We start from the raw sequence: 17986 nt of genomic DNA on the forward strand, positions 1-17986 counted from the left end.
TAAATGTTTTGTGCAGTTTTTCAGCCAATCTGCCTGCTTTGTGGGATGAAAAAAAGAAGTTTCCAGGAGGAAAATCCCTGACACCTCTATGAGACCTTACCTTACTTGCCTTCACATGAAAAGCCCTGATAAAGGTTCTATGGATCCTACATGGGATTGGAACCTAGGTTCTTCATTGTCAAAATTGACATAGCTACAAAGGGTGATGGTCATAATACAACTTGCAGAAAATGAGAAATTTTCCAGGATATCATTACTTGTGGGGGAGATTAAACTAGATAACATATATTTACTGTTAAGATCAATGATATCAAACATACTAACACAGGTGTAAACTACAGTTCAAGGATCACAAAATGTAAGCTTCAATAAACATCCAGAATACTCTCCATGTCACACTCTTATGGAATGTGCCACAGCACCACAGATGGTGGAGGAGTGATCAGAAAAAATTAACCATAGGACATGAAAGGAATCCTCAACATACAATGGCAATACTAAGAGCTAGGCAAAGACCAACAAGAAAAGAAAGTTCACTTTCCTCCTAGAAACTAGTATATGTGTGTATAATATATATTTATATATATATAAAAGGTTAAGAATCTATTCTTTAATTATTTTTCCCTCCTCTAACAGAAAGTGTAATTTCAATAGCTATAAATTTAAATGTTACCTACCCTTCTCTACCCTCAGTTATATCTTCATCACTAAGTGCTGCATTAGCTTTGATTACAAAATCTTCATCTAAACAATTGTCTGGATCACTAAAATTAAAGTCATCATCTAGAGCTGCTACAACATCTGGATCCCAATCTACTAATGGTCCTATAAAAATGTATGGATAAAATATTAAAAATGAAATAGAGATGGTGTGTTCTAAAACATTTAACAGTTCTCTCTAAAGGCACATATCAGAAATTGATGATGATGAAAATATGCACCTTTTATCTACCATTTATGGCCTCAGAATATGTAGACAGTTATTATGTATTTTGATCTTGAATATTTAAAAGCTAATCACTTCAAGAATGCTAAATTTAAAAGCTGTAGGAGAGAACTTGAGTTTTTCGCTGCAAAATTTAACAAACCAACCTGAGAATAATTAAAAGAAACACACGTATTAACCACAGTGAAAATTATTCAACTGTAAAAACATAATAGGAATAGCATACAATATTTACAATTAAATAATTTTCACTATGGTTAATACGTGTGTTTCTTTTAATTATGATCTCACCACAGGTTTCGTTATTTAAAAAACAACCTGAGGATATATGCAACCAACAGATAGGATTAACCATCATCATCATCAATTCCTGACATATACCTTCAAGGGGTATACAGGATATGATAATACTACATGAAATATTTACATCATTACTAACTTCCTATCTACAATTTTCCACCAAACCAGTCTGTTACTTGACAAGACTACAACATTATAAGATCTTATATTTCTATCATCTAAGGCACATTGTATCGTATCAATCCAGCTATATCTTGGTCTTCTTCTGGGTCATTTTCCTGCCAACCAGGGAGAGAACACTTGTTTTGCTAATCTTTCCTCTCCCATTCTGTTTAAGTGACCATACCACCTGAGATTAGTTCTGCTAACTCATTCCTGGATTCCGACAATGTCAAGTTCTTTCCTAATATTCTCGTTTTTAATATGATATTGCCATTGATGACATCTGTTCACACCTCTAATCTTTCTCAGGACTCTCATATCTGCAGTCTCTAGTCTTTGGTCAAGTGTTTTACTTCTGACCCAGCTCTCAGATCCATAAGTTAAAACTGGTTTGAACACCTTCTCGTGGTGCACCCTGTTGACTATCTACTTGGCTACTGAATGAACGAGGATGGGCTGGCAATTTGGGATTTAGGCGACCAAATTGTATTCTTATTGGTCAAACCAAAATAAAAAAATGATGGTACGACATGACAAAATTTCATGCCGGATGGGACATCGCCCGGTTAAACAAGGCTCCCATTGTTTTCGCCAGGGAACCAGGGCGAACAGCAAAAAGTCAGCCACTGGAACAAATCTGAAAACAAACCCCAATTCAATATCACCAGAATTGAAGATCGGTACTATCAACATAAGAAGCCTGAATGGCAAAGAAATGGAGCTAGCTGAGGAATTAGATAAGTACCAGATCGACATAATAGGGGTGACTGAAACAAAAAAGACAAAAACTGGTGAGATCTTTCTGAGCAATAAATACAAAATGTTATATTCAGGAAATGACAATCAAGGAAAAGAAGGAGTAGCCATAGTATTCAACACAAAATACGAGGCTAATCTTCTTGAATGGCAGGCAGTCTCAAGTAGAGTAATGTGGGCAAATATGAGAATGGGGAACTGGACAATGAGACTTAATTGTGCCTATGGTCCCACAGAAGGTTCTACTAAGGTAGAAGTGGAGGAATTTTTTGAGGCTTTAGAAAAAGCAACTGACACAATGAAAAGGAAAAGTTGGTCCTTGTTGGGGATCTAAATAGCAGAGTAGGAAATGATTGTGAGACATACAAAAATATTTTGGGAAAATTTGGAGAAAAGAGCAAAACTAATAATAATGGCAAATATCTGTTGGATTTCTGCTCAGGACATGGACTGGTTATTACTAACACCATGTTCCAACATAAAAATGTACACAAATATACATGGAGAGAAGAGGCAAGGAATAAGAAAAGTCTCATTGACTATGTTATCGTTGATAGTGATGTTTTCTCCCTGGTGCAGGACACCAGAGTGTACAGAGGATTTGAAATTGGAAGTGATCACTATTTACTCTTGAGCAGGAAAAAACTGAATTTCATATTGAAAAGAACAACATGTAAGAAAGTTTTAAAGCGAATAAAAGTTGTGCAGCTCTCAGATGTGAACTGTAGACTAAAATACACAAAGATTATTGAAGAAAAAATGAAAGAGTTTGAGAACAGGAATCAAACCTTGGAGATTCAGTGGCAAACTCTGAAGAAAACACTGACTGATTCTGCCAGAGAGGCATGTGGTGAGGTTGTCTGCAAGGATAAAAAAATCAGAACTCCTTGGTGGACACAGGAAGTTAAAGAGGCAGTGAAGGAAAAGAAGAAAGCATATCAGAAGTTCCTGTCAAATAAGTCAGCTTGTGCTGTTGGAGAATACAGAGACACATGCAGGAATGCTAAACACTGTAAAACTAGCTAAACAAAAGTCATGGGAGGACTTTGGTAAGAATATAGAAAATAAATATCAAGAAGGTGGCAAAATATTCTGGAGGTTGTTGAAGAAGCTTAGCAATGGAGAAAAGAGTGCTGTAAAAGGAGTTAGAGATGAATGATAAAGGTGACATGAAAATGGGAGAAAAAGATATCCTTGAGTATGGAGTAATTACTTTGAAAAACTGCTAAATGAAACAAGCAGTGATGACAGCACAGTGGTAAAAAACACTCACCAGGAATGCAGTCAGGAATACATATCCATACTTCAAGCAGAAAAAGCCATCAAAGGCTTGAAATGTGGAAAGGCAGCAGGAGTAGATGATATTCTACCAGAAATGCTGAAGTATGGTGGTATAAGAGTCTTACAGTGGCTGCACCGCATAGTTCAGAAAGCCTGGACAGAGGGATGAATTCCCGATGATTGGAGTAGAGCTCTCATAGTACCCATATATAAAAAGGGAAATAAAACTGAATGTGAGAATTACAGGGATATTTCCCTACTGAGTGTTCCTGGCAAGATCTATGCAAGTATACTTGAGAAACGGTTGAGAAGAATTGTAGAAGAAAAGCTTGGTGAAGAACAAGCTGGATTCAGGTCAAATAGAGGCTATCAGGATCAGATCTTCACTTTATGACAAATAGTCGAGAAAGCATGGAACATAACAGAGATCTGTATTTAAGTTTTGTCGATTTGGAAAAGGCATATGATAAGGTGCCAAGATAGATGCTATTCAATACGCTACAGTTATATGGTGTCAATGTGGCATTATATCAAGCAATACTTAGTCTTTATTTGAGTTGTAAGTCAGCAATTAGAATTGAAGGAAGTATAGGAAGATGGTTTAATGTTAAATCTGGTGTGAGACAAGGATGTACATTATCCCCTCTGTTATTCATTATCTATATGGATCACGTTATGAAGGAAAGTGGTATTAAACATGATATCAAATTTGAGATGTTAATGTCAGCTCTTTGCTTTATGCAGATGATGTTATACTTCTAAATAAATCCGCTACAAGTCTGCAAGATTCCCTAACTAAATTGAATAACTGTTGTAATAGATATGATATGAAGGTCAGCAATAAAAAGACAAAGACAATAAAAATAGGCAGAATCATTGAAAATATCAACTGTGTTGTGAATGGAGAACCTGTGGAACAAGTGAAACATTTCAGCTACTTAGGACGATTTTTACTGAAGATGGTAAATTAAATATAGAAATAGACAACAGAATTAGCAAAGCTGGTATGGTAGGAAGTCAATTGAATAAATTCATATGGAATAAGAGAAAAATTAGTCGGAACACTAAATTAGCTATATACAAGACAGTGTTCAAACCAGTTTTAACTTATGGATCTGAGAGCTGGGTCAGAAGTAAAATACTTGACCAAAGACTAGAGACCGCAGATATGAGAGTCCTGAGAAAGATTATAGGCATGAGCAGATGGCATCAATGGCAATATCATATTAAAAACGAGGATATTAGGAAAGAACTTGACATTGTCAACATCCAAGAATGCGTTAGCAGAGCTTATCTCAAGTGGGATGGTTACTTAAACTGAATGGCGAAGAAAGATTAGGAAAACAAGTGTTCTCTGCCAGGTTGGCAGGAAAACGACCCAGAGGAAGACCAAGATATAGGTAGATTGATACGGTACAAAGTGCCTTAGACGATAGAAATATAAGATCTGATAATGTTGGAGTCTTGACAAGTAACAGACTGATTTGGAGGAAAATTGCAGATAGGAAGTTACTAATGATGTAAATTTTTTTCATGTAGTACTATCATATCCTGTACACCCTTGAGGGTACATGGCAGGAATTTGATGATAATGATGACTAATTTCTGTCTTATTCCATATGAATTTATTAAATTGACTTCCAACCATACCAGCTTTGTTGATTCTGTTGTCTATTTCTATATTTAATTTACCATCTTCAGTAAAAATCGTGCCTAAGTAGCTGAAATGTTTCACTTGTTCCACAGGTTCTCCATTCACAACACAGTTGACATTTTCAATGATTCTACCCATTTTCATTGTCTTTGTCTTTTTATTGCTGAACTTCATACCATATCTATTACAACAGTTATTCAATTTAGTCAGGGAATCTTGCAAACTTGTAAGGGATTTATTTAGAAGTATAACATCATCCGCATAAAGCAAAGAGATGACATTAACATCTCCAATTCTGATATCATGTTTAATACCACTTTCCTTCATAATGTGATCCATATAGATAATGAATAACAGAGGGGATAATGTACATCCTTGTCTTACACCAGATTTAACATTAAACCATCTTCCTGTACTTCCTTCAATTCTAACTGCCAACTTACAACTCAAATAAAGACTAAGTATTGCTTGATATAATGCCCCATTGACACTACATAACTGCAGCGTATTGAATAGCTTCTCGGTCTTGGCACCTTGTCATATGCCTTTTCCAGTTCGACAAAACTTAAATATAGATCTTTGTTATATTCCCATGCTTTTTCAACTATTTGTCGTAAAGTGAAGATCTGATCCTGACAGCCTCTATTTTGCCTGAATCCAGCTTGTTCTTCACCAAGCTTTTCTTCCACAATTCTTTTCAACCGTTTCGCAAGTATACTTGCATATATCTTACCAGGAACACTCAATAGGGATATACCTCTGTAATTCTCACATTCAGTTTTATTTCACTTTTTATATATGGGTACTATTAGAGCTCTACTCCAATCATCAGGAATTCGTCCCTCTGACCAGGCCTTCTGAACTATGCAGTGCAGCCACTGGAAGACTTTTATATCTCCATACTTCAGCTTTTCTGGTCGAATATCATCTACTTCTGCTGCCTTTCCACATTTCAAACCTTTGATGGCTTTTTCTACTTCAAGTATGGATATGTATTCCTGACTGCATGTCTGGTCAGTGTTTTTTATCACTGTGCTGTCATCACTGCTTGTTTCATTTAGCAATTTCTCGAAGTAATTACTCCATACTTCAAGGATATCTTTTTCTCCCGTTTTCATGTCACCTTTATCACCTCTAACTCCTTTTAGCACTCTTTCCTCCATTTGGAAGCTTCTTCATTAACCTCCAAAATATTTTGCTACCTTCTTGATATTTATTTTCTATGTTCTTGCCAAAGTCCATCCATGACTTTTGTTTAGCTAGTTTTACACAGTATTTAGCTTTCTTACATTTGTTTCTGTATTCTCTAAGAGCACAAGCTGACTTATTTGACAGGAAATTTTGATATGCTTTCTTCTTTTCCTTTACTACCTGTTTAACTTCCTGTGTCCACCATGGATTTCTAATTTTTCTATCCTTGCAGACTGCTTCACCACATGCCTCTCTAGCTGAATCAATCAGGGTTTTCTTCAGAGTTTGCCACTGAATCTCCAAGGTTTGATTCCTGTTCTCAAACTCTTTCATTTTTTTTTCAATAATCTTTGTGTATTTTAGTCTACAGTTCACATCTGAGAGTTGCTCAACTTTTATTCACTTTAAAATTTTCTTACATGTTATTCTTTTCAACATGAAATTCAATTTTATCCTGCTCAAGACTAAATAGTGATCACTTCCAATTTCAAATCCTCTGTACACTCTGGTGTGCTGCACCAGGAGAAAACATCACTATCAACAATAACATAGTCAATGAGGCTTTTCTTATTCCTTGCCTCTTCCCTCCATGTGAATTTGTGCACATTTTTATGTTGGAACATGGTATTAGTAATAACCAGTCCATGTCCTGAGCAGAAATTCAACAGGTATTTGCCATTATTATTAGCTTTGCTCTTTTGTCCAAATTTTCCCAAAATATTTTTGTATGTCTGACAATCATTTCCTACTCTGCTATTTAGATCCCTAACAAGGACCAACTTTTCCTTTTTCATTGTGTCAGTTGCTTTCTCTAAAGTATCAAAAAATTCCTCCACTTCTACCTTAGGAGACCCTTCTGTGGGACCATAGGCACAAATAAGTCTCATTGTCCAATTCCCCATTCCGATATTTGCTCACATTGCTCTACTTGAGACTGACTGCCATTCAAGAAGATTAGCCTCGTATTTTGTGTTGAATACTATGGCTACTCCTTCTTTTCCTTGATTGTCATTGCCTGAATATAACATTTTGCATTTATTGTGCAGAAAGATCTCACCAGTTTTGTCTTTTTTGTTTCAGTAACCCAATTATGTCGATCTGGTACTTAGCTAATTCCTGCTAGCTCCATTTCTTTGCCATTCAGGCTTCTTATGTCGATAGTACCGATCTTTAACTCTGGTGATATTAAGTTGGAGTGTGCTTTTAGATTTGTTCCAGTAGATGACTTTTCGCTGTTCGCCCTGGTTCCCTGGCAAAAACAACGGGGCGATGTCCCAGCAGGCATGAAATTTTGTCATGTTGTGCCATCATTTTGTATATTGGTTTAAGCCAATAACAATACAATTTGGTCAGCTAAATCCCAAATTGCCAGCCCATCCTCGTTCGTTCAGTATCCAGGTAGATACGCAGGGTGCACCATGAGAAGGTGAGGATTGGACATTAGGACAGAAACCCTGGTCGGTTCTCCGCATTCCTTTAAAGGCTATGTGGAGGTCTCCTCTCAGTTATACATCTTTGATCCTTAAGCACCCTGAGAGTTGTAAGTCAGCAGTTAGAATTGAAGGAAGTACAGGAAGATGTAAATCTGGTGTCAGACAAGGATGTATATTATCCCCTCTGTTATTCATTATCTATATGGATCACATTATTAAGGGAAGTGGTATTAAACCTGACATCAAAACTGGAATGCTAATCTCAGCTCTCTGCTTTATGTGGATGATGTTATACTTATAAATAAATCCACTACATGTCTGCAAGATTCCCTGAGTATACTGAATAACTGTTGTAATAGATATGGTATGAAGTCAGCTATAACAAGACAAAGACAATGAAAATAGACAGAAACATTGAAAATATCAACTGCATTATGAATGGAGAACCTATAGAACGAGTAAAACATTTCAGCTACTTAGGCACGATTTTTGTGAAGATGGTAAATTAAATATGGAAATAGACAACAGAATGAACAAAGCTGGTATGGTAGGAAGTCAACTGAATAAATTTATATAGAATAAGAGAGAAATTAACCAAAACACTGAATTAGATGTGTAAAAGACAGTATTGAAGCCAATTTTAACTTTTGGATCTGAGAGCTGGGTCAGAAGTAAAACACTTGACCAAAGACTAGAGAATGCAGATATGAGAGTCCTGAGAAAGATTAGGTGCATGAACAGATGGCATCACTGGCAATATCATATTAAAAATGAGGATATTAGGAAAGAACTTGACATTGTCAGCATCCAGGAATGTGTTCACAGAGCTAATCTCAGGTGGTATGATCACTTAAACAGAATGGGAGATGAAAGATTAGCAAAACAAGGGTTCTCTGCCAGGTTGCCAGGAAAAAGACCCAGAGCAAGATGTAGGTGGACTGATACAGTAAAAAAGTGCCTTAGAAGATAGAAATATAAGATCTGATAATGTTGGAGGCTTGACAGGTAACAACAGACTGATTTGGAGGAAAATTGTTGATAGGAAGTTAGTAATGATGTAATTGTTCATGTAGTAATATCATATCCAATATGCCCAATTGAGGGTATATATCAGGAATTTGATGATGATTTACTGCAGAATTTTTTTCTTTTTTAAATATGTGGCTCTCACCTACAAAAGGTTATTTACAAACCAATAGTACATTTGGATAATGGTAGACTATGGATTTTTTTTTTAATTTTTATAATTTTTTTCTATTTGTATTTTTTTTTTTTTAAATAGTCCATAAACTGCTCTAAGAGACCAAATATGGAACTTTTTCAAGCCACTTCAGTCCTCCAATAAACAAGGCAGTGCCCGGCAATAAAATTCATCTCTCACCAAAGTCAATCATGAATATCGCCCTCAGCATTCAAATCCACAGCCTGTTGGTTGGAGAGCAGATAAGCTAACCCTCGGCCAACCAGGCTGGCCGAGGGGGTTAACTTTTATTCCCAAGGATATGGGAGTGATTGTGGACAGGGAATTGAAGTTTAGAGGACATACTGCAAAAGTGGCCAAAACAGCACATCAGATTTCATGGTTGTTTCATGGCAGAGATAGAGAGGTTATTATTTTCCTTTATAAAGCCATATCTGGACCGCTGTGCACAGATTATATCACCTGAAATCTCCTGTGAGAAAGAACCAGTGGAGAAGATCCAGAAGCAAGTGACAAAAACTGTGGTGGGTCTATGAAATTCTCCCTATGAGAATATACTGAAGGTCTGTGGGACTTCAAAAACTAGCTAATAAAAAAATTTTAAAAAAAAAGCAAGGGGGGGGGGGGGGGGAATATGATAGAACATATAAGTTATTAAAGGGGTTTTTATAGGATTGACATTGAAGATTTTTTTCCATTACATAGCAGAAGGGAGAGAACAAATAGTCACATGTCAGCAAGAGTATTAGGACCAGAGATTTTTTTTCCTTCTTGGGATTGAACAATGAGTGGAATGGGTTGCCAGAATTATTTGTGAGGACATCAGTAAATGAGTTTAAATACTGGTATGATAAGTATGAATTATCTTTAATCTGTGAATAACAAGTCTCCTGTGATGAGTCTTCTAACTTCATGGAGATCCTTACATAATAATAAAAATGATACTTTTCCTGCTAATGCTTCACAGATGGACATAGCCAAATTTCATTTTCATTCAGAGTTGGAGTTGAGGTTATTTATAGTTAATGACACCTGTTTTCTGCTTGAAATAGCTTCTCAATGAAAACAGTAAAGCAGGAAGCCTTTTTTAACTAGGCACTACAGCCAATTATATGACCTTTTGATTGCATTATACCTTTATGACTTTCATAAATATGAATCTACATTTTTCAGTAATAGAATATGAGAAAGATTTATGTTTTAAAAAATTGGTTTATTAGTCATTATTATTATTATGTACAAGTAGATAATACACTGAATAGGTTTGCACACTAAGGACCAGTTTCTTCTTCTTCACAGTGATAGAAAAAAGGATTAAAATATTGGAAAAATTCAGATTAACCATTTGAACAGAAACCAATTAAAACAAGGAACCAGTGATGCATGGCATACTGATGATATTAGATATTAAATAATTTAATATCACGCTTCTTTATGATCAAATAAACTCTCTTTGATTACAGCATTTATATTCCATAGCATTTAATTATTTTATTTTTGTTTAGAAGTTTCTCTGATGAACACTGCTTAATGGAAAAAAGAAAAAAAATTCAAACTTCAACATTTTTGTGTGCAGAAAAATCAATGATGAAATTGTAATACTGTATGCATAAATATAAGTGTGAACAAGTTTCCTTTTGTGCATGTGTATACACATTTTGCAAGCACCATATACAATTACAGATTAAAATATAACAATCCTATCCAGTGAGCCAACAGTAACACTCTTTTATAATTAGAAATTTTTCATGGAAAAAGATCATATTTAAACATTCCTCCCCCCACCCACCCACCCCAAAAAAAAAATGCATAAGCACTGCAACACAACCCACAAGTAATAACATTTCATTGTTTTTTTTTGTCATTTGTAGATAAGATAAAAGCTAAAATATTTGTAAGAATTGCAATTAATATTTCAAAATTAGTTGTCATGGCTCTCAACTCACAATGGAAGATCAATAACTAAGTAAATAGTTTGTCACTGTTTTTTTTTTTATTATTATTCTTTTGTTCTTCCCTCTATACAAAACACCAAGTCTTAGAAAAAAATATAGGATGTCTTGAGAGACCAATTAGAGATTCCCTGATCTTTTAAGGCATAATCACATATGAAAAATGTAACATTATCTTTTAAAAGCTTAGATGGAATTTAAATATTCATTCTCTTGCGAATTTTTAAGTTCCAGGCGGTAAAAAAAAAAAAAAAACTGGATGATTAGCTGGGGCGATTTAAATCAGTTTTTAATTTAGTTTAAACCAAATTTAAAAAACCCAATTTTTAAAATTTAAAACCCAATTTTAAATCCATTTAAAACTGGGTTTTAAATGGTTTTACTGACCATTTAAAACTATATATATATATATATTTAGAAATTTATGTACATTTAATCATACAAATACAGCATTTATTTTACAAATGATATTCTATTTTATTCAATTTAGTTGACCTACTTGAATACAAATTCTACCCTACGGTTCTTTATGAACTGGTCAATAACATCGTCATAAAAAGTTGGTTGTAACTTAATTTTCCCAAGCAACACGCACACTTGTAAAGGCTGGCTAGAGCTACGTTGACTGCGTGTGGCCCGTTTTTAAGCAACAGAGTGAGATGATGTGAAGGGAGCGGGAAATGGCTATGCGCGTGCATGAAATCACAGTGCTGCTGCAAGGACCTGGAAGCTCCCACAACCGAGCAAGCCAAGGTAGCTTTGACTAGACGAGCAAGCATCGGCCTTCGATACACAATGCAAAGCTCAATTATTGCCTAAGCTTAAGACGTCTTCTGTCTACAAAAATAAAAGCCTAAATGGAATGCTTATAAATGCATGCATTTATTAACATATAAATATTACTTCTTTCTCAAGTAATGAGCTTGTGAAGTAAGCATAGCAAGCATGGAGAATTCGCCCCTGATGGTTAGTTGTTTTTATATCAACAAATGACCTAATCAAATTAACTAAGCAAACCATAGTTACTACTTATATATAAAGATTTTGGAATCAATATGGGCACTACTAAAATGTAAACTTGAAAAAAGTGAGAGATTGTTTAAAATTAATATTTCTGTATACAACTGTACTAATTTTTTTTCTTTAAAATATGTAAAAATTTCTGGTGTTCCAATAAAACTATAAAACTATTCCCATAGTCTTACAAGTTTGCTACAGCAAGAGACAAATTTAACAGATATCTTACATCACAATTACATACATTCCTATTCAAATTAAGCTTAACCATTAATCTCATGGCATGGACCTCTAAAAGAAAAGAGTCATGATAAATCCAAGCTATATTATAATTTATTAAAAACAACAATTTAGAAATGGTACCTGTTATAGGAGCTGCCTTATTTAACAATCCCTCTGATTCTTCAACAGCAGAAGGAAAAACGGAAGAAGGAAGATTCATTTTAAGGTCCTGTAAAGAAAAGTAATTACATAATTATTTCAATTCAGTTTTAATATTTATATTTTTCATTAAAATATTAACTTAGAAGAACATTCAGCCCATACAACATTCGTTTACTATAGGCTTTGTGGTTTCTCATGTGTGTGATTTATATATGCAGCCAGCAGGGCCACATTTATACTTTTGGAGGACCCTAGGCGCAGCATCATTATGAGGCCTCAAAAGAGCAAGTCTATTTCAGTTAATCAAATTCATATGCATTTTTTTTTTCTTTTTTATTGAAAATAAAAGTCAAGATTTCTATAATAAATTTAGTTTAATCCCTTATTCAAGTGTGAGCAAACAAAGTTTGCACCTGAAAGTATCTTCAGGACTGGGGTAAGGTGGTACAACACCAGGACAACTTGAAGCAAGCTAACATCACTCCTATCTCAGTATCTCCCATAATGCAAAACACATCTCCTTGCGGATATGTCTAATGTTATGCATTAAGGGAAGGGCTACTACCCAGACTAGTTTCAACCTTTATTGAGGTCTCTTCACTGGGAGCCAGGGCCAAGTGGAGATACCAGGCAGCAGCATTAGCAAGGTCATCTCTACCTATAGGAGTTGCCAAATGGTGTGCCACCTTTTAAAAAGGTGGCACACCATTTAAAAATTTAAATTTAAATTTAAAAATGTAAATCTAATGCTTCTGGCTGGTATCTCCACTTGGGCCTGGCTCCCACTGAAGAGACCTCGATAAAGGTTGAAACTAGGCTGGGTAGTGGCCCTTCCCTTAATGCATAACATTAGACATATCCGCAAGGAGATGTGTTTTGCATTATGGAAGATACTGAGATAGGAGTGATATTAGCTAGCTCCACCTTTGCAAGGAGTTGGCCTAGTGTTGTACCACCTTACCCCAGTCCTGAAGATACTTTCAGATGCAAACTTTGTTTGCTTACACTTGGATAAAGGATTAAACTAAATTTATTATATTCTAACCAAGTGAAAAATAAACTTTCAACAAGATTTCTATAATAATTCATTTTAATAAAATAAAAATAACACAACATTGGTATACACATATTTGCATTTAAAAAGTATAAAAATAAATCAGTTCAAATTTAAATTAAAAAAATATAATAACTAAAAGTTTTTTTTCTCACTTTGGTTTTAGCAAATATATCTATAATGTCATCATAATTAATTGAGTTCATTACATCTGATTCAATGCATAATAACAACAGGTTACTTGTTTGTTTTTGGTGCAAGTTGCTTCTTAAATAATTTTTTATTCATTTCAACACTGAAAATGAGCGTTCGGCACTTGCATTTGAAATAGGCATCGTCAAAAATATTTTTAGAATTGTTTCTACCTTCGGAAAAGTAGACCTTAACCCATCGTTCATAAAGTTGTACATATTTTAATCGAAAAATTTTCTTCCTTTATCATTATTAAAAATTGCTTAACTTCATCAATAAATTTTTCTGAGTCAATATCAGTCTCATAAGATTGTAAAATTTTGTTAATACTAGTCTTGTACTTGTCTTGAGCTATATCTTTCTTCAAAAAATGTCCAACATATCTAATATGTCTAAATTACCTTTTGCTCTTTCATTAATTTCCAAAATTATCTTATTGCAAATGACATTAAAAGTATTAACAATGAAAGTTTCTTTCCCATGTAGTATACGAGTAATCTCATTGTTAGATTGTGAAATTTCGTCACACTTTTTTTTTCTCATTTTTTCACTCTTTCCTTCTCATCTTCAAATTTACTCTAATCTGTTAATAAATTCACTTCTTCATTTAAAGCAGCAAAACTATTTCTTAAATCTAAAATAAAACCAACTAAAGACCGAAACAAATTATTAGCCAAAAACAAATCCATATCGGGATCTTGTAGAGATTTACTAGTAGCATTCATTCGTTGTAAAATTTTGTCCCACACAACTGTTAAAATTGTTATTTTTGCTACAGCATTGCCATTCATCGCCCAAGCTTCCAACTGGTTTCGACCTTTATTGAGATCTCATCAGTGGGAGCCAGACCCAGAGGTGGTGATACTAAGGCTGAAGCAATGGAGAAGTCATATTTACCTATACGAGTTGCCAAAAGGTGTCTCACCTTTTGAATTGTCAAAATGATCAGCCAATGATGAACTTTCTAATTTAGAAATAGGTTTTTCATGAGGAGAAAAACTTATAAATTTAGTTTAATCCTTTATCCAAGTGTAAGCTTGGTCTACCTTTACCACGAGTTGCCTCAGTCCTGAGATACTTCAGGTGCAAACTTTGTTTGCTTACACTTGGATAAAGGATTAAACTAAATCCTTTATTCAACATCTGATGATAGTCTAACCAAGTGGGAAAAAACTTCCAACATCTTTCTTTAAATCCAGAGTAATTTAATAATAAGGTGATACACCTTTTCACTATTTCTATATGGGAAATATGACTCTGCATTACTTCACCCTTGGTAACCTTTCTGTGCCTGGCTCCCACTGATGATGTTTATTAATCTGAGTGATCTTGTAGATCACTCAGAGTTTTTGGAGAGGTATCCCCTACTACCCTAAAACTGTCTGGGTAGTAGCCTTTTCCATAATGTTCAGCATTATACAAACCTGAAAGGATGTGGGCTTTGCATTATGGGATACTAAGGCAAATGATGTTAGGCCATTAGCCTGTATATACAAGTAGCCCAGCCATGAAGATACTTCATGTGCAAGCTTTGTTTGCTTACACTTGGATAAAGGATTAAACCAGGAATATAATTTCTTGGTATCTTTAATTTATGTTGTAACCAAGTGAAAAAAAACTTCCATCTATCTCTAATCCAGAGTAATTTAATAATAATGTGATACATCTTTACATTACTTTACATATACGGAAGATATATGACTTCTGCATTACTTCAACCTTGGTGTTCCCACTGATGAGACTTCAATAAAGATTAAAACCAGTCTGAGTAGTAGCCCTTCTCATAATGCTTAGCGTTATATACACCCAATCTGTATACAAGTAGCCCAGTAGTGAAGATACTTTGCGAGCAAAGTTTGTTTGCTTACACTCGTATGACAAGCTTAGGAGTGTGCTTGGCTCAGTGCCATGGCATGTAAAACTGCAAGGGCTGGATGTTGTTAGTGCATGGGAGGTGGTTAAGAACTGTTTGCAGGAGGCAATGGTTGACTATATACCAAGAGTCCAAATAATAAATTAAGTAGGGGTTAAATGGAGGAATAACACTATTAAGCTTGCGCTGCAAAAAAAGAAACAATTGCGGAGGAAATTTAAGGAGAAAGGTGACCAGCAGGCGCAGGAACAGTATAAAGCTCAGGCCAGGATGGTAACAAGGGTGGTAAGAAAAGCAAAAGCGGATTACGAAAGAAAATTGGCCATGCAGGCTAAAGAGAATCCCAAACAGTTTTTTCGATATGTTGCAAGTAAAAGGAAAAATGTTCATGGCAGAATAATTTTAAAAAATGCTGAGGGTAGGGAGGTAACCGAATCAGTCGATATAGTGGAATTACTGAGCGAGCACTTTGCAAGAGTATATCATCCAGGTGGTGACATTGCAGGAATGGAAGAACCAACAGCTTATACTGGAATTGTGATGAATGAAGTAGAGGTAACTAGTCTATTACAGAACCTCAATGTCAATACATCTGTGGGATTGGATGGTATACCAGCTCGTATTGTACGTGAAGCGGCTAAAGAATTGTCAGTGCCCTTGACCATTTTGTTTAATTTGAGCCTCGGGTCAGGGTCAGTCCCAAGGGGGTGGAAAGAGGGGAAAATAGTTCCGCTGCATAAAGGTGGTTCCAAGGCTGCTGTTGAAAATTACCGGCCAATCAGCATAACAGGAATCATTATCAAGGTCTTGGAGAAAATAGTCAAGAGGAAAATACAAGATTGGATAGATGAAAATGGGATACTGTATCGGGGACATCATGGTTTTGTGAAGGGTAGGTCATGCCTCAGTAACTTGCTCAGGTATTATAACACAGTGATGGCTGAACTGGATAAAGGTAATGGGTTTACAGTGATTCTACTGGACCTTGCTAAGGCCTTTGACAGGATGGATACCACATGGAATTCTAATCAGTAAATTGCAGCATATGGGGATGGATATAGGGTTAGTGAGATGGATAGGAGGGTGGTTGATGGAGAGATATCAGAGAGTGGTTTATTCAGGAGTAGAGTCCACAAGACAGCCTGTGACTAGTGGTATGCCACAAGGATCTGTTCTTGGACCACTGCTGTTTAATTTGTTCATTAACACGTTCGCTGCCACGCTACTTTGGCATGGTCTGTTCCCCTACGCCGAGCAGTTTTACTTCTTCAAGGTCAGTATGATAATCTCGTTACCGGAGTTAAACGTCCTACGAGTATACTCGTAGTTGGCTTGTACAGAGCATATACGGTATATGAGAATACACAGTTTTGATGCTAGCCCCACAAGCCAAGCATTTTCACTTCTTCAAGGTCACTACAATAATCTCGTTCCCGACGGTAAGCGTCATACGAGTATACTCGTAGCTGGCTTGTGAAGCAGGTTTACCCACTACGAGTATACTCGTAGTTGGCAGCGAACGTGTTAATGATATAGGAAAGGAGCTGAGAGGAACAGTTCATTTGTTTGCAGATGATGCAAAGTTGGGTAGGGCAATAGTGAATGTGGATGACGTCAAAATTTTGCAAGATGATTTGTATAGATTGGAGGTCTGGGCTAAGGAGAATGGATGTCAATTTAATGTGGCAAAATGTAAGGTTATACATTTTGGGGTGAAAAGATTAGCAGCAGTTTACTACATTGGTGGAACTGTACTCCAGGAAATTGATGAAGCACGAGATTTAGGAGTGTTGGTGGATAAAGAGTTGAAGTTTAGGGGGCACATTGCAAAAGTGGCCAAATCAGCTCATCAAATCACTTGGTTGCTGAAGAATACGTTGACAAGCAGAGACAAGCAGGTTATTGTTCCTCTGTATCGAGCCTTGATAAGACCCCATCTCGACTACTGTGCCCAGATTTGGTCACCTAGGTTTCTTCTTGATGGGGAGGTGGTTGAGAGGATCCAGAGACGAGTGACCAAGATGATAGCAGGTCTGTGAAATGAATCTTATGAGAACAGGTTGAGGATTTGTGGGTTGCAAAAACTGGTTGATAGATGGAGGAGGGGAGATATGATTGAGACATTCAAATTACTGAAGGGTTTCTATAAAATGAATTCAGAAGATATTTTTGAGAACAGGGCTGGTTGTGGGAGGACTAGGGGACATCCATGGAAACTGGGCAAAAGTGTGGTTAGTAAAGGTGTTAGAGCTGAGTTCTTTACTTTTAGAGTGGTGAATGAGTGGAATGGGCTGCCAGAGTCTGTGGTGGATGCTGTGACAGTGAATGAGTTTAAGGCGAGGTATGATAGATACTGTATGAATGTCGAATAGTTGTGATGAATATGATTTGGGGCCTCCCTCGATGAGTCTAATGACTCCCTGGAGTTGCCCGTAATAATAATAATAAAGGATTAAATGAAGAATATGATTTCTTGGCATCTTTAATTTAATATCCTCCTTTTTATAACTGACTTTACATACCTGATTTTCATTATTATGCATTATCTTACTTGATTCAGTGCTTTATTGTTTCTCCATTTGCTAGTTAA

The 17986-nt window shown here is 35.7% G+C and overlaps 1 protein-coding gene across 1 annotated transcript in view; it reads right to left on the reverse strand.

The window, feature by feature from the left end:
* LTV1 (LTV1 ribosome biogenesis factor) overlaps window positions 1–17986 on the reverse strand; it is a 131000-nt gene that overhangs the window by 65523 nt on the left and 47491 nt on the right. Inside the window, exons 4-5 of the mRNA XM_090415620.1 lie at window positions 12257–12344; window positions 678–825 (exon numbers count right to left, since the gene is read on the reverse strand). Coding sequence (XP_090271746.1) covers window positions 678–825; window positions 12257–12344 — 236 coding nt within the window. The remainder of the gene's footprint in view (window positions 1–677; window positions 826–12256; window positions 12345–17986) is intronic.

Source organism: Typopeltis vanoorti, chromosome 3, assembly GCF_054136105.1.
Source record: "Typopeltis vanoorti isolate ZY-2024b chromosome 3, IOZ_Tvanoo_1.0, whole genome shotgun sequence".
Classification (NCBI taxonomy): domain Eukaryota; kingdom Metazoa; phylum Arthropoda; class Arachnida; order Uropygi; family Thelyphonidae; genus Typopeltis; species Typopeltis vanoorti.